Source organism: Antedon mediterranea, chromosome 6 (assembly GCF_964355755.1).
Source record: "Antedon mediterranea chromosome 6, ecAntMedi1.1, whole genome shotgun sequence".
NCBI lineage: Eukaryota > Metazoa > Echinodermata > Crinoidea > Comatulida > Antedonidae > Antedon > Antedon mediterranea.
In genome coordinates, this window is record NC_092675.1 from 7,081,805 (window position 1) to 7,099,799 (window position 17,995).

The 17,995-nt window shown below is 31.6% G+C and overlaps 2 protein-coding genes across 2 annotated transcripts; both read left to right on the forward strand.

Moving 5' to 3' along the window:
* The first annotated feature begins 49 nt into the window (after positions 1-49).
* Positions 50-5,723, forward strand: LOC140051476 (ATP synthase mitochondrial F1 complex assembly factor 1-like). Its single transcript, XM_072096698.1, has 10 exons — positions 50-252; positions 618-720; positions 1,246-1,299; positions 1,423-1,485; positions 1,852-1,902; positions 2,194-2,241; positions 2,796-2,891; positions 4,275-4,341; positions 4,430-4,470; positions 4,876-5,723. Exons 1-10 carry the CDS (start codon positions 65-67, stop codon positions 5,074-5,076), a joined length of 912 nt encoding a protein of 303 aa, XP_071952799.1. The 5' UTR covers positions 50-64; the 3' UTR covers positions 5,077-5,723.
* Positions 5,724-7,614: 1,891 nt separating this feature from the next.
* On the forward strand, positions 7,615-17,890 carry LOC140052054 (L-threonine ammonia-lyase-like). Its single transcript, XM_072097434.1, has 12 exons — positions 7,615-7,688; positions 9,103-9,358; positions 10,396-10,466; positions 10,884-10,929; positions 11,654-11,839; positions 12,349-12,404; positions 12,823-12,985; positions 13,124-13,214; positions 13,869-13,944; positions 14,304-14,429; positions 15,047-15,214; positions 15,775-17,890. The coding sequence occupies exons 2-12, from the start codon at positions 9,122-9,124 to the stop codon at positions 15,935-15,937; spliced, it is 1,383 nt and encodes a 460-aa protein (XP_071953535.1). The 5' UTR covers positions 7,615-7,688; positions 9,103-9,121; the 3' UTR covers positions 15,938-17,890.
* Positions 17,891-17,995: the final 105 nt, after the last annotated feature.

The following is a 17,995-nucleotide window of genomic DNA, read 5'->3' on the forward strand; positions in this document are numbered from 1 at the left end:
GGTATTTTACTTAACGCCCTCAACGTTTTGTTTACGATCTGACGCCCTCTAATTAACCATTAACATGGCGGCCTCCTTGGCTGCAAAAATGTTTTCACGTCCTTTCAACAAATGGCCAATTTCTATTACTCGAAGGCACATATCAGTTACAGCTTTTCGTTTTAATGAAAGTATTAAAGAAGAAGACCGTGAAAAACTTAGTAATAATCCATATTTTGAAAAATACGCGGATAAAATTAAACAATTTCAAAGGTAGGTCAACAACGGACGAACTCGCAATTGGGACGAACCAACCACACGTAGTAGTAGCCCTATATAGGGTCTACGTATGTAGTATGACATCAATGGTTGTGGGCTTCTGTGTTGATTAACAGGGCCTAACTGAAATATAAAATGAAATATATGCCTAAGTCTTTACTGATTACGAAATTATATTTATATATAGGGCCTAGGCCTATAGGCTATATAAAAAGAAATACGAGGGGTTTTTTTTATAGTACAGAGAGAAGAATTGTCCATATATAGGCCTACTAGAGGGTACTACTATAGCATTTTAAAATATATTTAAAAATAGAGGTCGCTATTACTAAATCTAAGGATATTGTAATTGTTTTTAGTACTAATTCAGAAGAATTTCACCAGAGAGTAAAATCAGTGGGTTCCACAAAACCAAAACCAATCGACAAGAAAGAGTTTAAACCAAGAGAAGCAGATGTTAAAGTAAATTATTATTTTTATTTTTCATTTGACTAACTATACTAACGCAATTACACTGTTCAGAAGTTTTATGGAGACCCACATGCCGATGGTAATAAAATAATCAATATTCATTTTTGCAAACATTGATTTTGATGTACTTTCAATAGTCTATTTTGTTTTTAGGGTTTTTTTTATACTTTAAATATATTGTTAAAGGACAACTTGACTGAGGACCATATTTTTACAATGTATTAGGGATGTACATATGATTTCAGAACAATCCTAGATGAAGGATATCGCTGCACACGTTGTACAGCCGTCGCCGTAAATTGCTGTGACGTCACAGGTGCATCGCAAAATCTACTTAATGAGTCCAGATAAGCAAAAGAAGCAATAAAAAAATCAACATTTATATTTTTTACGATTTATTTACAAAGTGTGCACCTGTGATGTCACAGCAATGTAAATCCCTAATATGTTGTTAAAATATGGTCCTCAGTCAAGTCCTTTAATGCTATAAATAATAATTGTTTTCCTGTTTTATAGGCATTTAAGGAGAAAAAAGCTAGACTTTTACAATATACATCTCAAAAAATACCAGTAAGTCAGTTTATGCGGCCTATAAAAAGTTATACTATTGTTTTACATACGTTCAGATTGACTAGTCATCATGCTGAAATGTAAGAGTAATTTCTGTTTTTTTTTTCTTTTCCCTTTTTTTAGTCCTTAGACAGTGTAATGAAACTTGATCTCATCCAAGACAAATCTTCTGATGAAATTGGAAAGGTGACATATATATATATATTGTTTGAAGGTTTGCATGGCGAAATCAAATGTTGATATAAAGTTTGCGGTACACCACATATATTAGTTCTGAAAAGGAGGAGGACAATCAAGGCATATTGATCGAAACGTCAAGAAACTTTTTGAGAAACTTTTCAGAACCAATATACGTGGTGTGTACTGCAAACTTTATATGAACGTGAGATAAAAAGAAATAAATGTCATACAAACATATTGCGCTAAAAAAAAATAATAATCACTAAAAATCATCAAATTAAATAATTTAAATTACGGTAGCTCTACAATAATAATACAATGTATGGAATGAAATTATGTTACATGCTAATTGTGCTTTATTTAAACTTTTAGATTTGGCGAGAATTTCATAATGACAAGGATTGTATCACTGCTGTAATCCCAGTATGTATTTTTATTTTCTTAAAATATTTTGTTCAAAACAAAAGCAAAATCTTATTTTCTTTTACCTTTACTAAATAATACCCACAGATGGTATCTTTGAAGACCTCTATGCGACCAGAACATGTTTGGCTGTTTGAAGGGCCTAAAACGTTGACTAACATAGCCCCAACCATGGAGGAAATCCACACTTTGGTGCCCCAGTGTGTAAAAATCAGCCCCATGGTTTAGGAGGAGATGTAAAAGGTTCTGCACTTTAGCTATTTTATAATGTACATCTTCTTTTATTTTCAGGCTGATGTTTTTCATGAAATACAAACTAAATCTGCAACTTATCCCACAGTAAGTTGTAATAAATTAAACTTGCAATACATATTCCATCACACAGTAATTTCTATAAATGTTTTAGAATGTCTTTACTGTACTGTAATAAATGACTTTTATGTTTACTCTGATGTACACAAATTATTTATAATATAAACAAGAAAGATTATCATGCTTGAATGAGCAAAAACGTGTTTACAAACTGTTTTAAGAATGAATTGTACCAGCAGTGTAAATGTAAATGTACTGTGAAGTGTACTCTTTTGTACACAAATTATTTATACTATAATATAGTATAAATATCCCCCTCCCCTCCCTTCCCCCCACAACAAAAACTGTAGTGTAAAAGTATAGGTTTAACGAATATTAAATTTGTTTTTTTAATCTATATAATGTATACATTAAATTATTACAGACAATGAAATAGTATTTTCATATACTTTTCATTTGTTTTACACTTTCTCTTCTTATCATAGACACAGTATGTCCCTCACCCCCCACAAAATAATATTAATAATATTCAGCCAGTAGTGTTTTGCCACTATACTGCAATATCTATTTCTTATTTTCAGTTCTTGTATCCTCTACCTCGAGGCGATGGCTTTGAATTTTATCTGGGTCAATTTGATGGAAACAATTGTCATCTAACCACACTCATAAACTATCAGGTATATTTAGTATTTTATACTCAAATACCGGTTTTCTTTTGTAAAAATTCTGCAACAACAACTGACATATCAGCTGACATATACATAACGAGATGGAGCGAAGGAAAGCAGAATTGTTGCACCATTATATCATGAGACACATCCGGGATGTAATAATGAATCTGTGCTGGCCGCTCCTTACAGCTATCCTTTGTGATATAGCACCAGGGTAGGCCCCTACTCTCTTTGAAATATGTACTGAATTCACAAGCCAGATGTGTACACTGGACCTCCAGTTGAAGTCCTTATCCAAAAAGACTTGTTCTACCACCAGAATTGTGCTCAAAGAGTGCCTTGAACCTGTTGCTGTTAATGTGGCTGTTGTTTACATTGTCCTGCCTTAAATTAAAATTTTACAAACTTATTAATTTAACTTAAAGGCCAGGTGCGGGCAAACAATTTCTATTGATCATACATTCCAACAATTATAGGTCTATAGTTTCCCATATGTTTCATAATTTTTAGGATTTTATTCTTGTTACACAAGCTTGTTGAAAATCAAGCACTTCCTTATCAGTGAGGGGATAGTTCAAATGACACAATAAAATATCTATTCTTTTGTACACAAATGTTGTAAATAGAGAGCATTTTTAAAAAACTATGAAAAATAAAAGGTAATATAACTTGAATGTTACGTTTCTAGTATTTTTATTCAACTTCAGAGTTGTATTTTCATGTTATAGCAAAAAGTATCCACCATCTTTTTTCACCTTCTAGGGAGTCACCAGACATGTCATTACATTAGGTTAAACTACCTAACTACTAAAAAAAAATCTTTCTGGTTTTTATAGCAGAATTTTTCCAAATTGTGTATTTTATCATTTTAAGGGAAATTCATGTATTTTTAGTCGCTTGCAACGCAACTCTACAGCTCACTATGTCGGTCGGTTGGCTGGTCAGTAAACACTAACTTGAGCTCGCGACTGCAGCCATGTAATGGCCTTGTTTGTCTTGATTTCTATTACAAATATTAACCAGATATGTTTATAATTCATGCCTGTACCTGTGTTGATAGCCGAGTGGTTAGGACACTTGACTGTCATACAGATAGACCCGGGTTCAATTCCCGACAACTGCCAGTCCACTCAGCTGTAAATGAGTACCTGGTTGAAAATACTAGGGAGAAAAAAGGCGGCGTGGAAAGGAACTGGCCACCCTACCACATAATGCCGAGGCTTAGTACAATGAGCTCCTAACAGCTCATTCCCCTACGTTCAGAGAACACGGGACTCACCTTTACCTTACCTTACCTGTGCTTTAATAACAGAATAAACCAAGTTTGTCATCATTTACTCCTTCCTAATAAAGTACCACTGATGTTGCTTTTTGTTTTATATTTTTAAGGCTTTTCAAGAAAATGCTCCTATTACTCTGTCAATGATCCATTATGTGGAAATTATGGAATCTAAAGGTAGAATTTTAATTTTAATTATGGTCGTTTTTTTAACTATGTAAAGTTTAAGAATGTTTTTTAAAAATGATATGATTTTTGTTTGCAGGTATTGTACTTATGAAAGGTGAATTTGATACCAAAGCTCTTGTAAGTTTTTTTTTAATGATTTTTATGAATGTAACGTATGAATTATATACAATTTTATATTTTAAGTCTAGAAAATGAATATTTCTTTACACTGGAAATATTTTGTTTATATGAATTACTGAACTCTATTCAATAAATATATGCAGTTACTACCCATATACAAATTTATATTTTAAATCTAGAAAATGAAGATTAAAATATTTCTTTGCACTGGAAATATTTTGTTTATATGAATTAATGAAATCTATTCAATAAATATATGCAGTTACTACCCATATACAATGTTACATTTTAAATCTAGAAAATGAAGATTAAATATATATCTCTTTGCACTGGAAATATTTTGTTTATATGATTTTTACATGTTTACACTTTTTTAACGTAGTATTTTTTCTTTCTTATTAGGGTGTTTCCGAGGCACAGTTCTTAGCCAATCAGATGCAACTTTACTATGCTCATCATGACAAAGAGCGATTTGCTTTGCTTAAGAATTTCAACACTCAACCTCAAAACTTTAAACATATGGATGTAATTGCGCAGTTAAATAGAGGAATTGAAATTAAATCACAAGAAGAGGATGATATAGAAAAGAAATCAAAAGAATAACAAACTTTAGTAAAATTCACTCAAACTTTTGTTTGCAAACTCAAGCAAACTCTTTACCAAGAAAAGTTTTTGAGTTGACAAACTTTGGCAAACTACAGAAAACTAGATAGTTAGGCCATATACTTTTTGACATATGTTTGCTGAGATTTCGTTAAGTGAATCAAATAATATGCTCTGTAGTCCGTGATCACCCTACAGATCGACAAAATGACTCTTGGAAAATTGTTAGTTAGATAGCCTTGCTTATAAACTATGCTTGAGTAATTTACACATTATACATGATCCGATTGGGTACTACTGTTATCTCTAACTAATCAGTTCAGTTTTATTTCACACAACATATTATATATACATTTGTAGTTAAAAATATTAAATAATAATACATTTGATTGTGTGTGGAGACTGATTTCAATAAGCCACAATAATTCAAAATTTACAATTTGGTTGACCCTAAAGTGTCAGAATGTGTTTTACATAACAAGGATTCTCATCTCTTATACAGCCAGATGAAAATGGTTAGGACATTTGAATACCAAGCAGAAGGTCCAGGTTCGAATCTTGGTTGGGCCGATTTTTTCTCATTCTCACAGATTTCCTCATCTTATTGTTTCAATTAAATTTCAATTAATTAAATTTCAGTATAATCACCGGGTGGTTTAGAATTATATATATATATTCAATAAGCTTTTTTATTTGTAAAAGTTTTAACTCTGAAATTAGACTGCAATACTGGAATGAATTTCATATAGGAGTATGAATACAGTAGTTGTATACTTTAATTGGTCCGCTGTTCGTGTTGAATATGCAGTAAGACATATTGCATATTGCTATAAAAATCATTATGATAAACAGTGGTTTGCTAAAAATAAAATAATATAAAGTTTACTTCTAGGTGTAGTTAAAAAAACAATACAAAACGAGCTTCTTGTTATTATAAAGACAATGGTTTTGCTTCTCAAATAAACAAGGTTTACGATTTACAAAGCGTCTAACAAAAATCCTGAACAGATATAAAAAAAAAACCCATCCATTCTATTGGCATTAACCGACATACAAATTAACGTTGAGAAGGGAAGTAAGTTTAATTCACTTCCTCTATGGTTTGAATGAGTACCTTTAAAGAAGAATATATTTTTTAAATGTCTTTTTTTTTAGGCCATTCATATAATATTTATCCACAAACCAAAAATTGGATCGGAAAAAAATGTATTTACCTGAAAAAAAAAAAAAAAAAAGCAAAGCAAGCAAAAAGGAATTTAATGGATTAGTTGAATTTTATTTATTTTGTCTTTTTATAAGTGAAAACATTACTACTAGTGATTTATTTTGCTGCTAAATGGCTACGATCATTCAAAGTCTTCTTTTAAAATTAATCTTCATTAATGTTTTTGGAGAACAATACATCTTTAACCGTGGATTGTATCAATAATCTAAACGATAGAGGAATTCTTCATCATTATCAACGAACGTAGTAGACAGGCAGTTTGCTGGTATTGGAATCTGAGAAACTCGAACCAGAAAACTCAGTTTTCAGTTTTCAAGCGCTAGAAAACCCAAGATATCTGAGTTTTCTAGATAAGTAAATTTCTAGACACATTAGAAATTCTCCGGTTCACGTACGTGACACTATTAAGGCGGTTAAGAGCAATTTCTAGGTATAAAAGTTCGGTTAGAAACGGGGAAATCCCCAGAAGACACTCTTTTTAAGGGGACACATGTTGGTATCACGTTACTTGAGATATTACAGCATTTCCTATATCATAAAGGATCGGTGACTTGTGATCTATATTCCTATGACGAACAACCTTCAATTTAATATTATTTTCCGTTTTTTATAAACGAATATCACAGAATTAATAATAAGGCAGGCCTATTGTTGAATAAGACACAAAACCAAACGTAGGCCCACTGTATTGTCTTCTTACACATTACTGCATGTGAGTACTGTACTATTTGGTTGACGTGAATCATATAGGCCTAGTAAGGCTATTTTTAAAATCTAATAATTAGGCCAAAATAAAGTTATTTTTGTTAGTAGAGGAACAATGGGTTTGGATATAATTATGTGTTTGTGTGTTATATTGACAGTCGAGTTTATGAGTATTTATTCGAACGTCACATGCCAAGTAACTCAAAAAGTCTTGATCGATAGCCTACTTTTTTTGTAATAAATCATTTTTTCTTAAATTAATTAAATCAATAAAAGCTGAAGAAAGAACAATGCCTTTAAACTGTTACGTCAAAAAGTTTGTAAAAGTTTATTATAATAATTATATAGTACTGAAAATAGGCCTATATGGGGCCTATATACACATAATAATAGTTTTCAAATTGAAATACTGCATGTACTAGTATAGTTTACTGCGTTAATTTTGTGGGGGCGTGAATGAGGTGTGTCATTTTTGACCAATCAGAAACGTTTAAATTGGTGACATCCGTTACGTTTGTGTACGTGAAACACAACCAGACATTTTTGGTATGACGCAATATCATGACTTGACCCTGTTTTACAAAAACAACACGAACACGATTCAAGAAGCAAGGACGACGACTGTTTCGACTTTATACGAAGAACGTTTTCGTACTACCTACAGTATTATAGCTTATTATTCGTAAGTTAGATTATATTTTATTTGACAATAATGCTATGTGGTGAGTGCAGTTTGTTGGTTTCCACAAAATATACATAATACGTCATTGTTAATATGATTGATTGCTGTTATTTAGTTTTAGGCTGGACTACCGCTACCGCCTGGTGGCCCAGCCTAGCTAGGCTAGCTATCCTAGGCCTTCCACTAGAACTAGAGGCCTAGCTAGGCTAGGAAGCAAGCATGATCGCGATTTATTATCTTATTGACGTAGCTCAAAAAGCAGGTCGGGACCGGTCCACTATCCACGGATAGAAGGCCTAGGCCTAGCCTTAATTAATAATACATTAACTTTTTAAACTTGTTGGTATGTAAGGTTTGTCATGGTTTACTCCCTGGTTTGGGGTTGGTTGAAGGCATATGCATCTTGCATTCATTTATATAAAATAATGTGCTTTTTTATTAACATAACTAATATTTTACTGTTTACAACATACTTTCACTATTTTACCAAAATGAAAAATGGTGCCCTAATCTGATCAGAAAACAAGATAAATTTGTAACTGTGTAAGCCTCATTTTATTAGTTACCAAGATTTTGATGCAATAAAATTGGTAGGTCTACAAATAAATCTAGATCCTTTCTTTTGTTGATTCTGTGCATTTTAACCTTCATGCATGAATAGTTACATTCAACAACAATGCAAACTATACACTTGGCATTGACATTAAAATCTATTAATATTTAATCAGGAGAATTTGAGATTTAATGGCTAATACAATGGCTTAGTGTGGGTGATTCGAGTTCATTATCCTGGTAAAACGTCAAGGATTTGAAATTAAGACTTTAACCTAAGTAAAGTCTTGGGACCATTAGTTTTAGTTTGTGTAAAATAGAAAATAAGACTCAGGTATTCAGTGGGTCCTAGCAGAGTGGTAGCTTTGGTAGTTGTCCTAAGTAACCCTTCTGACAGATGCATTTAGTTTATTGATTGATTTCCACAGATTATAATGATATGTTATTGTTAGCGCTCCCTCTTAAAAAAAAAAACCTGAATAGCTAGAACCCATATAATTATTTTGTTTTTGTAATGGTTCTATAAATGTTTAAGAATGAAGTGATGCATGATAACCAAGACCATAGCCAGAGAGGTTTGTTTTTCCATAAAGATGTACAAATTGTCATCACCTAGATTTAGTAGGCCTATAATTTTCTGTGCTGGTTTCTAGTTTTAAAACGTCAATCTTAGAAGAAGGGGATTCGTTGTTAAAGTCTTCAAAATCCCTTTGCTACAGGTTTGGTATGTAACCCATTAAATTGAAGTTTTAAATTTATCAATCATAATACATATTTCAAATTTTGTTTATGATATTAATTGTTTTAAACATTTTATTGTAAAGACTCTTTTCACTTTTCTGATGATCGTTTCTCTTTTCAGATTAGAAATTTAGGAAAATATGACTTCTACAATTTGCACGACAAATGGAATCGAAGATAAAGTCCAAAAATTGGTTATTGAAGATTGTTCTCAGAATGGGAACACAAATCACAATGATACTGAAATAGAAGACATGAAGGATGGCGATCTAAAAGACGAGTTGTGTGACCCTGATAATCCTATCTGCGTAAAGTTCCAGGATGTTAGTGCGGCTGCGTATAAGATCAAAAGTGGAATACAGAGAACTCCTTGTCAGGTTAGCATTTAGAAAATATGTTTGGTACATTCTGTGTGAGGAATATTTAGGAATAGCCGCTCCATAATCTCTTTGCTTTTCTTCTTTATATCTATATTTTAATATTATGAAATTTATACTAACAAATATCATTTTTATTAATGATATAATCATAACAATAATTTAAAATATGTATAAAATAATATGGATTAATCAAAACTACATGGATTAACCAATTTATCGCATGACAGCCTATTTGATATACAAGATCATTACATCCAACTACTATCCTTATCCTTATCTATAATAATATGCACAACATCATTTCAATATAGACCTTGACACATATCTACACTAATGTAATCAAACACTGTATACAGTACTCTCTCTAACCAGTATTTCAATCTTCTTTCGACTAAAGCCGAAGTATAGTCATTATCTCGGGACCATTCTACAGTCACCACCAGGTAGACTTACTTCATCAAGGCTTCAAAGAATAGATGACTGGTTGGGAGCAGGAATGCTAGTAGACCAAACCCAGTACCGTTTTTGATTACGCTCATTTTGGAAATTACCTCACGATGATATATTGTTTATTTTGGCAATTTCACAGTCTGAAAACTGGTGTGCTCAGAAATTATGGCTGCTATCTCATCTATATCATTTGGGAAAAAGAAAAATTACCTTTGACAAGCAATTAATATTAGGGATGTCTTTAGGGACCATGTCAAAATAATCCTACTTCAATTACTGCAGTAATCACTGTTTATTCAATTTTTTAGCACATTTTGGCTAATCATGCCAAGGCCTTACACCTCTACTTGAAACAGACTAAATCATTGCACTAAGTTGATTGCATTAACTTAAGTGTAGCTACTGCAGTAACTGCAGCAGAATTCTTTAGATATGATTCCTTTGGCGTTGATAATGTACACTAACATTGAAATATATACTATTTTGAGAACTCAAATGTTAAATAAGCAAAAGACAAGGAGGAAGAAACTGTGAAAATTTCAATATTTATTCATTGTTTAATTAAAAACATTTTTCACTCTCAGAAATCACACATGTCTGCACTGACAGGGATGGAGATATATTTCAAGAAAGAATTTTTACAATTTACAGGAAGGTAAGAATTCTGTACCTGAACCAAAGTTGATTAATAGAACAGCTTTTTTATCATTTTAAATCTGAAATAAAAAAATGGAATATTTTGATGTAGGATGATGGACCATTGAGACCTAATAAAAACATCCTGATTTAGGCCTCATTAAAAAGCACATAGAATTCTTCAACCACTTTGTTTTTGTTTCCTTATTTCAACATTAAGTTTTTATAACATGTAGAACCCCTTTTTAGAAATACCCATATTCAGGGTGATAATGATGGGACAGACAGAGAAGAAACCTTACAGAAAAAGGGTACAAGGAAAATGTTAGTAACAAGCATGTATCAATTCATTGCATGAGTTAAAGCCTTTAGGGCAAAAATTGGATGAGAAAAATGCTTTATATAGTGTAATTATTTTCAATTCATTTGTTAACAGCTTTAAAGAAAGGGGAGCAAGAAACACACTTCTTATGCTAAATAAGGTAATGTTATATCAGATGAACAGATGTTTTATTGTCAATTGTTTTAATTTGATGCCAATGTTACTGTCATAGTAATTTGTGATTATTGAATAATTAGGAAAATTCATTTTTAAAAATCCAGTATTTATATTTGTTTTTAAATGAATAAGAAATTTGACTTTAAATTAATTCAGGCCGCTTAATTTGATTAAACATTTGAATTAGAATAAATAATGTATAAGGGACCATGTCAAAATTATTCTAATGCAGTAACTATAACTATTTGTTTTCTCTGTAACCTGTAAAACTAAAAAAACTTTTTTGTGTAATGTTCCAGTGACTGCCTTGATAACTTCTACATTAAAACGAACTAAAAAGTCATATACTTTTGCAGTAAAAAATATGTAGTTACTGCAATAACTGCAGTAGAAACATTTTGACATGGTCCATAATGCTCTGTCTACACTATCAAACTTTATGTGACAAAAAGTGTGATGTGCCCATATATGGACATGATGATGTCATATCACCACCCTATTTAGGAACATCACAATTTTTGTCAAACTAGTTTGATAGCGGAGACAGAGCTTAATGGTACTGACCAAGAAATAATACAAATATGTAATGCATTGATTCTGTATGCTGTTGTTTGTTTTATTTTTGTATTTTGTTCCTTCCATTATTATTATAATTTTTCTTTTTTGATTGCTTTTTAATTGCTAAATGAAATAAATTTTTACTTTAGGCCCAGAAAAAGAAAGGCGTAATAGCAGCATCAGCTGGAAACCATGCGTTAGCACTTTCTTATCATGGCAAGGATCTTGGCATCCCGGTAACGGTTGTCATGCCGATTGTTGCACCAATCATGAAAGTCAGTCTATGTAGGCAGCAACAAGCGAATGTAATAATACACGGAGCTGATATTGGTGAGGTACGTATGATAGTTGAGAAAAGTTTCTACATAAATACATAATCCTAATAATATTTACCAACAATAACCTTCGAAGTAGTAGCGTAATACATCGCATAGTTTTCTCGTCTAATGTTGGCAGAGAAGAGGAATTTCTACTACTGAAATGAATTCTTATAACCACTATCACACACTTATTTTGGTGAAGTATTTCTTTTTAACATTTACTTAATTCGTCTTATCGTCAGTTCGTTGTTCATTCTTAACCGAACCCTTTCTTTATTTCTCCGCCTAATGCAGCAGATAGGAGTATCTTAAGAGAATTCTTAATACTATTAATGCCAGGGAATAGCTTGCCCCTAATGCAGCATTTAGAAGTACTATATTCATACCAGGGAAGAGTGATCATTTTTCTCTTGCCTGATGTTATTAACAAATTTGATTAATAATACCTTTTATTTATATGTTTATTCTTTGATATAATCATCGATCTTAATGATGTATATAAAATGTATTTTTTTATTTTATAGTCAAAAAATCTTGCCATGAAGATAGGAAGAAAACAGGGTCTTGCTTATATCAACGGGTGAGTTTAAGCTTTGTTCCCACAAGAATGCAAGGCAACACAGAAACGCAAAGTACTGTGTTGCGTAATCACAAGTGGGAACCGACGGTGCAACAGTACTGCAAACATTGCTACAGGGAAATCAAAACAGTTTGAAAAGAACACTAGAATAGTACAGCACATACTCAAAAGTATGTGGGGTGAACCTGGTTAAAGTGTATGGCAATTCTAACGTTGACGCACAACAAGCAGGTTTGATTTCACGCAGGCAGGGGCAAACACAATTATTGGAAGGGCTCTTTCTTTTCGCAAGTTGCGCTGCATGCTAGTGAGAACCACGCTATAGGTGTACACTTTCATTTCAATCCATCCAGGTTAAAGTTTGTGAACAAATATATGACGACAATCAGCGTTATTAATGTTTAAATGTCTTTTACAGGTATGATAATCCACATATCATTGCTGGTCAGGGTACAATGGGTCTTGAAATTGTTGAGCAAATTGCAGATATTGATGCAGTGATAATTCCAATAGGAGGAGGAGGTTTAATTGCTGGAACAGCCCTTGCCATTAAGAGTTTGTCCCCGAAAACGCTTGTAATCGTAAGTGTTAATTTTTAGAAAAAGATTCTGTTCATAGTGTGTAGAGAGTTACTCTGTTACTGGTATACCAGAAACATCCAGGACATTGTTTGGATATTTGTAGATTAATATATTGAAATTTAACTCTCTTTTTTTTAGGGTGTTGAGTCTGAAGAATGTGCCAGTTTTAAAGCATCTTTAGAGGCTGGTAGACCAGTTTACACTGCTGCGGGACCAACATTGGCAGATGGTGGGTTAAATAATTTATAATTACAAACTTAGCTCAGTTTTTTCACTATAGAGCTCCTTAACCATAACATCAAACTTTTCACTCCTTTAATTATTCGAGCTTGCCATTTTTATGAAGGTGATCATTACTAATACTAGAAAGGGTTTTTTAATCAATGTGTTCCTTTCAATATCGTCTTTTTCATAACAATCTTTTGCACGCATTCCATTTTAATGTCAAAAGACCACTACAAATATACAAGATCTTACAATTCGTTTTAATTATTTAATTTACTTAGTTGGGAATTAGTAAAATAAATAGCAAGTAAGCTTATTCAATCGATAAAATGAATAGATTTCATTAATCAGTGATGTTTTGGATTGTTCAGCGCATTGAGGGCTTGCTTATAATGTGCTATATATAAGAATGAACTATTATTCATTCATTCAATCTTTTATTTTGGAATCTGTGGTCCATAGAAAATAAAAATTACATATAAATGAAATAAAATAAACAAGACTAATTACTACTACTCATCTTCGACTTAACTAAGACATTGTTTATAATCGTTAAGACTAAAACATGTTATTATTGATGTGATTTCTTACATAAAACAGTTGAACCAAATAGAACAAAAGCAATGTTGAATGTTATTTATTTATATTTGTTTTGTAGGTCTTGCTGTTCCACTTGTTGGTGTCAATGCCTTTGAAACAGCTAAAGATATTATTGATAAAGTTGTAACAGTAAGGTAAGTAACAAGATTGCAAAAGGGTATTTTGATAAAATATACATACATATTAGTGATAAAAAGATGGAAAGAAAACAATTTCAAATACTATACATGACCTAGTACAATCCCAAGCTTGAATGTAATACCACCTTGTAATTCAATATTAATGCAACCTAAGTATAATACCACCTGCCTGATTTTTGTTAAATTTCATATCCAGCCCCCTAAGATTATATTTGATCTGCAAGGCATATATATGCAATATATCGATATCATCACCTTTAATAAATGGATGATTTCCTATCAAGTTTTGACCTGCCGAGGGGCCTAACTATTGCAATTTTACCTGATAATTTTCTTTTTTCGTTTTTTTATAGTGAGGACTTTATTGCACTTTCAATCTTGAGGTTGGTTGAGCTTGAAAAAGCTGTTGTAGAGGGCGCTGGTGCTACGGCATTAGCAGCACTGTTGGGTAACAAGCTGCCTGAACTTAAGGGTAAAAGGTATGCCCACAAATCTGTTTTTTAAATTAGAATTTGTAACATATAGATGTTATGTAATTCTAGACCTGGAAGTTATCTCATATGCATTGCTTTTAGCAAAATTAATAGTTCCTATGAAATACAGTGACCTAGGGTCTGTTTGCAGGGTTACTTGCTTCATTAATAACTGTATTAATAACTTTATTAAAAACCATTTCTGAAATTCATTTCACCATTAATATGAAACTCCAATACAAAATTATCTGAGTACATTATCAGTAAATTGTGGTTTTGAGTCCACTTGAAATAACTGGAATACTGTGTTATGAATAAGGAAAATTCACATCATACTTTGTTGCACCATGGAACTAATTTTATAGCTCTAAAATAATAATAGTAATAGCACATTAAACAATGTTTCCCAGCGCTTTGCAGCACACAAAAATGATTCACAAATTATCCTAAGATAATCAAATAAAGAAAAATAGAGGAACCATTTACACTGCTCCATTCTCCAGCACTTTGAAGCTCTCTTATGAGAGCTCATCGGAACAATACCATACCTACATTTTCTATTTATGTAATGTTAATAATTTCGTCATTTTAAATTGCTGGATAATTTTTTTCTTAAAAAATAGGGTTGTTATACCATTGTGTGGTGGTAATATCGATACAACAGTTCTTGGAAGATGCTTGGAAAGAGGTCTAGCAGCCGATGGGAGATTGTGTAAATTTGTTGTGACTGTGAGTGATAGACCTGGTGGTATAGCAGAACTCACCAAACTAATTGCTGATCTGGGAGTAAGGTATGACTGTACTTTAAATCACAGTAATAAAGATATTGTTCCATTTTTTTTTTTTTTTTATAAAATACCGCTGGAAAATATTCACCATTTTTTTTCAATGTTGAATTGACTTTTTTGAGTTGAAAAAAAACAACTTTTAATGTACACCGCAGCCCAAATTGGAGCATAATATTTTCATTCACTGAAAGCCTGACTGTCCTATTTTAACTCTTAACCATCTTCTTATTTTGAAATAGAGATTAATAATTTTAATCTCTGTCTACACTATCAAAGTAGTGACAAAAATATTGTGATGTACCAAAAAATATTAGAGATATGACATCATTGTGTCCATATATTATGGGCACATCACATTTTTGTTGTCACACCGAAAACCTGTACAGTGTATTACCACTAATGTACTGATAGTGTAGACAGAGCTTAAAAGTGTTATACAGAAAAGCTATATACATATACAATTTATTACACATTATTAAGACATTTAGCTCCTTGACGCAAAGCTTCATCCTATTTTAATACCGTTTTTCTAGAAATTAATTTTTTATTTTTTCTCTGTTTAGTATCAAAGATATTCACCATGAGCGGGCATGGTTAAAGAATGCCATTTTTAACGTCCAAGTTATGTGTGTTGTAGAAACAAGAGATCAAGAGCATGCAACCCAACTCCATCAGCTCCTCTTAGACAACTATTCATCCGTGATATGGGGACCTCTAACTGTCTGAAAAATATCAAATGGCTGAATATTTTTAATAACACGTGCAATTTTTTCTAGAAATTTGTATTTAATTATATCATGCAGACAATTTTCAAGAATAATTTGCACTTTTCATGGAGAAGTTTGGTGGTTAAAATAATAAAACTACAAGAGTTTTGTTGAATTATTGCTTATTTTGTAAAAGGTGTTTGAATATGAATTTATTGTTTTTGTTAATTTTCCACTTTTAGATGATACAGTTTATATATGTTATGAATTTATTGTAAATTTTAAATTTTACATTTAACATTAATTAGTATTTGATGATTTTGTTTTGAGAGAGGAAGTTGATTATAGTATGAATACTATAAGATATACTCCAGTATGTGAGAGATAGTACAGTAGTTGTTAACACTCAATATCGGATTCTTTAAACTTACTAAGAATGTTTAGTGTGTGCAGGGTAATGAGGGTTCCATATGTTTTTAGAGATTATTATGAGTTCTACCATAACCTGATGTTAGACATGATCGTTGGTATAATAGTAAATAATTATATTCAATAATATTTATTTGAGGTGTGAAATTTGAACAAAAATAACAGTGTATAAATGAACTGTACAAATTTTTATTTTTTCATACTACGGTAACTAGATTTAACACTATGTGTTAATATAATATTTAGATGTAGAATGATCACTTTAGAATAGAGTATGATTGGCATTGATGATAGTTTTGGAAAGAACACCATTCCAAAATCACAAAAAAACATAAACATTTTTAAATAGAATTATTGATTGTGTAGAACTGGATCTAAAGAGCTATTTGCTCATGTCATGTGAGAAGTCCTACTTCCCTTATCCCCTTAGTGTAGTGGGACGATTCGAGGCGATTTGACCCTTGGACGATTCAGCCCGCTTATATTTATCGGTTTTGATATGCATTTTATAAGCCTAAATAAGCCCACCAAAAGTGGGCCGAATTGTCCTGGATTCATCTTCTAGCCTCTCGGTAACATTTTTTCCCATTGTATTACAGTAGAACCTCTAATGAAGAGACACCTTTAGGACCAAAATAATTCCCTTAATAGGGGTTGGCTGTTATATTAAAACAAATTGCCCTTCATTTTCATTTCACAGAAAAGAAATGCATTGGTTTGTCTGTTGAATAGAGGTGTCCTAAAGTTGGGTTTCTACTATACTTCACTACACTACAATATTTAGAAGATGTGTGTTTCCAATTAATATTTACCCTTCCCACCGAAAATCTGTACAGTGTACTACCACTAATGTACTGCTGCAATTATATTGTTAAATAATGCCTGTCTGTGTGTCACAAATAGAATATTTAGTGCCTACCTCTTCCAATCTACCTTGCCATACCATTATATACACTGTGTAGTAAACTATAACTCTTTTGTGTGTGATTCATTTTCAGATATGCCTTTAGTATGTTTGTAAATTTTAGAGTATTTGTACACTGCAAGGTAATTTTTATTTTCAAGCACTTGAACTAAATAATTTATTTAATAATTAACAAATATTTTTGTGCGTACAGGATGCTCAAATATTTATGCATTAATTTGTTTATAGATCTTATTGTGCTATAGTATCTTAATATAGGTCTTATTTTTGTTTGAATTATTATTATTATTTTAGGGGTCAATGTGAGACAAGTTCTACTTCTAATTTTGATCCCTAAGATGGTCTTATATTAATTGTTTATGATTGTTTATTGTAATATTGTTTTTTATATATTGTAACCATCTTAAATAAATGTATTATTGAATTGAATTGAATTGAAATTGAATTGTATATAGCTCCATAGTATCTGTATGATTTCTTCTTTCTGTACTATTTCTTTTCAAATGATATATATTATATGGTTTGTTCATTAACACAATATTTAACATTATTTGTTTCAATAACAACCATCTCCACAAATAAAATATGTGAAATTATTTTTCTAGGAATGAAGTTACATGGTCATTAAATTGCAAAATAAAACTTTCAATGCTGTGTTTGTTTACTTAATTAAGTAACTACTTTTCTGTAATTGTAAATATACTTTCAAACCTTTCGATGTTT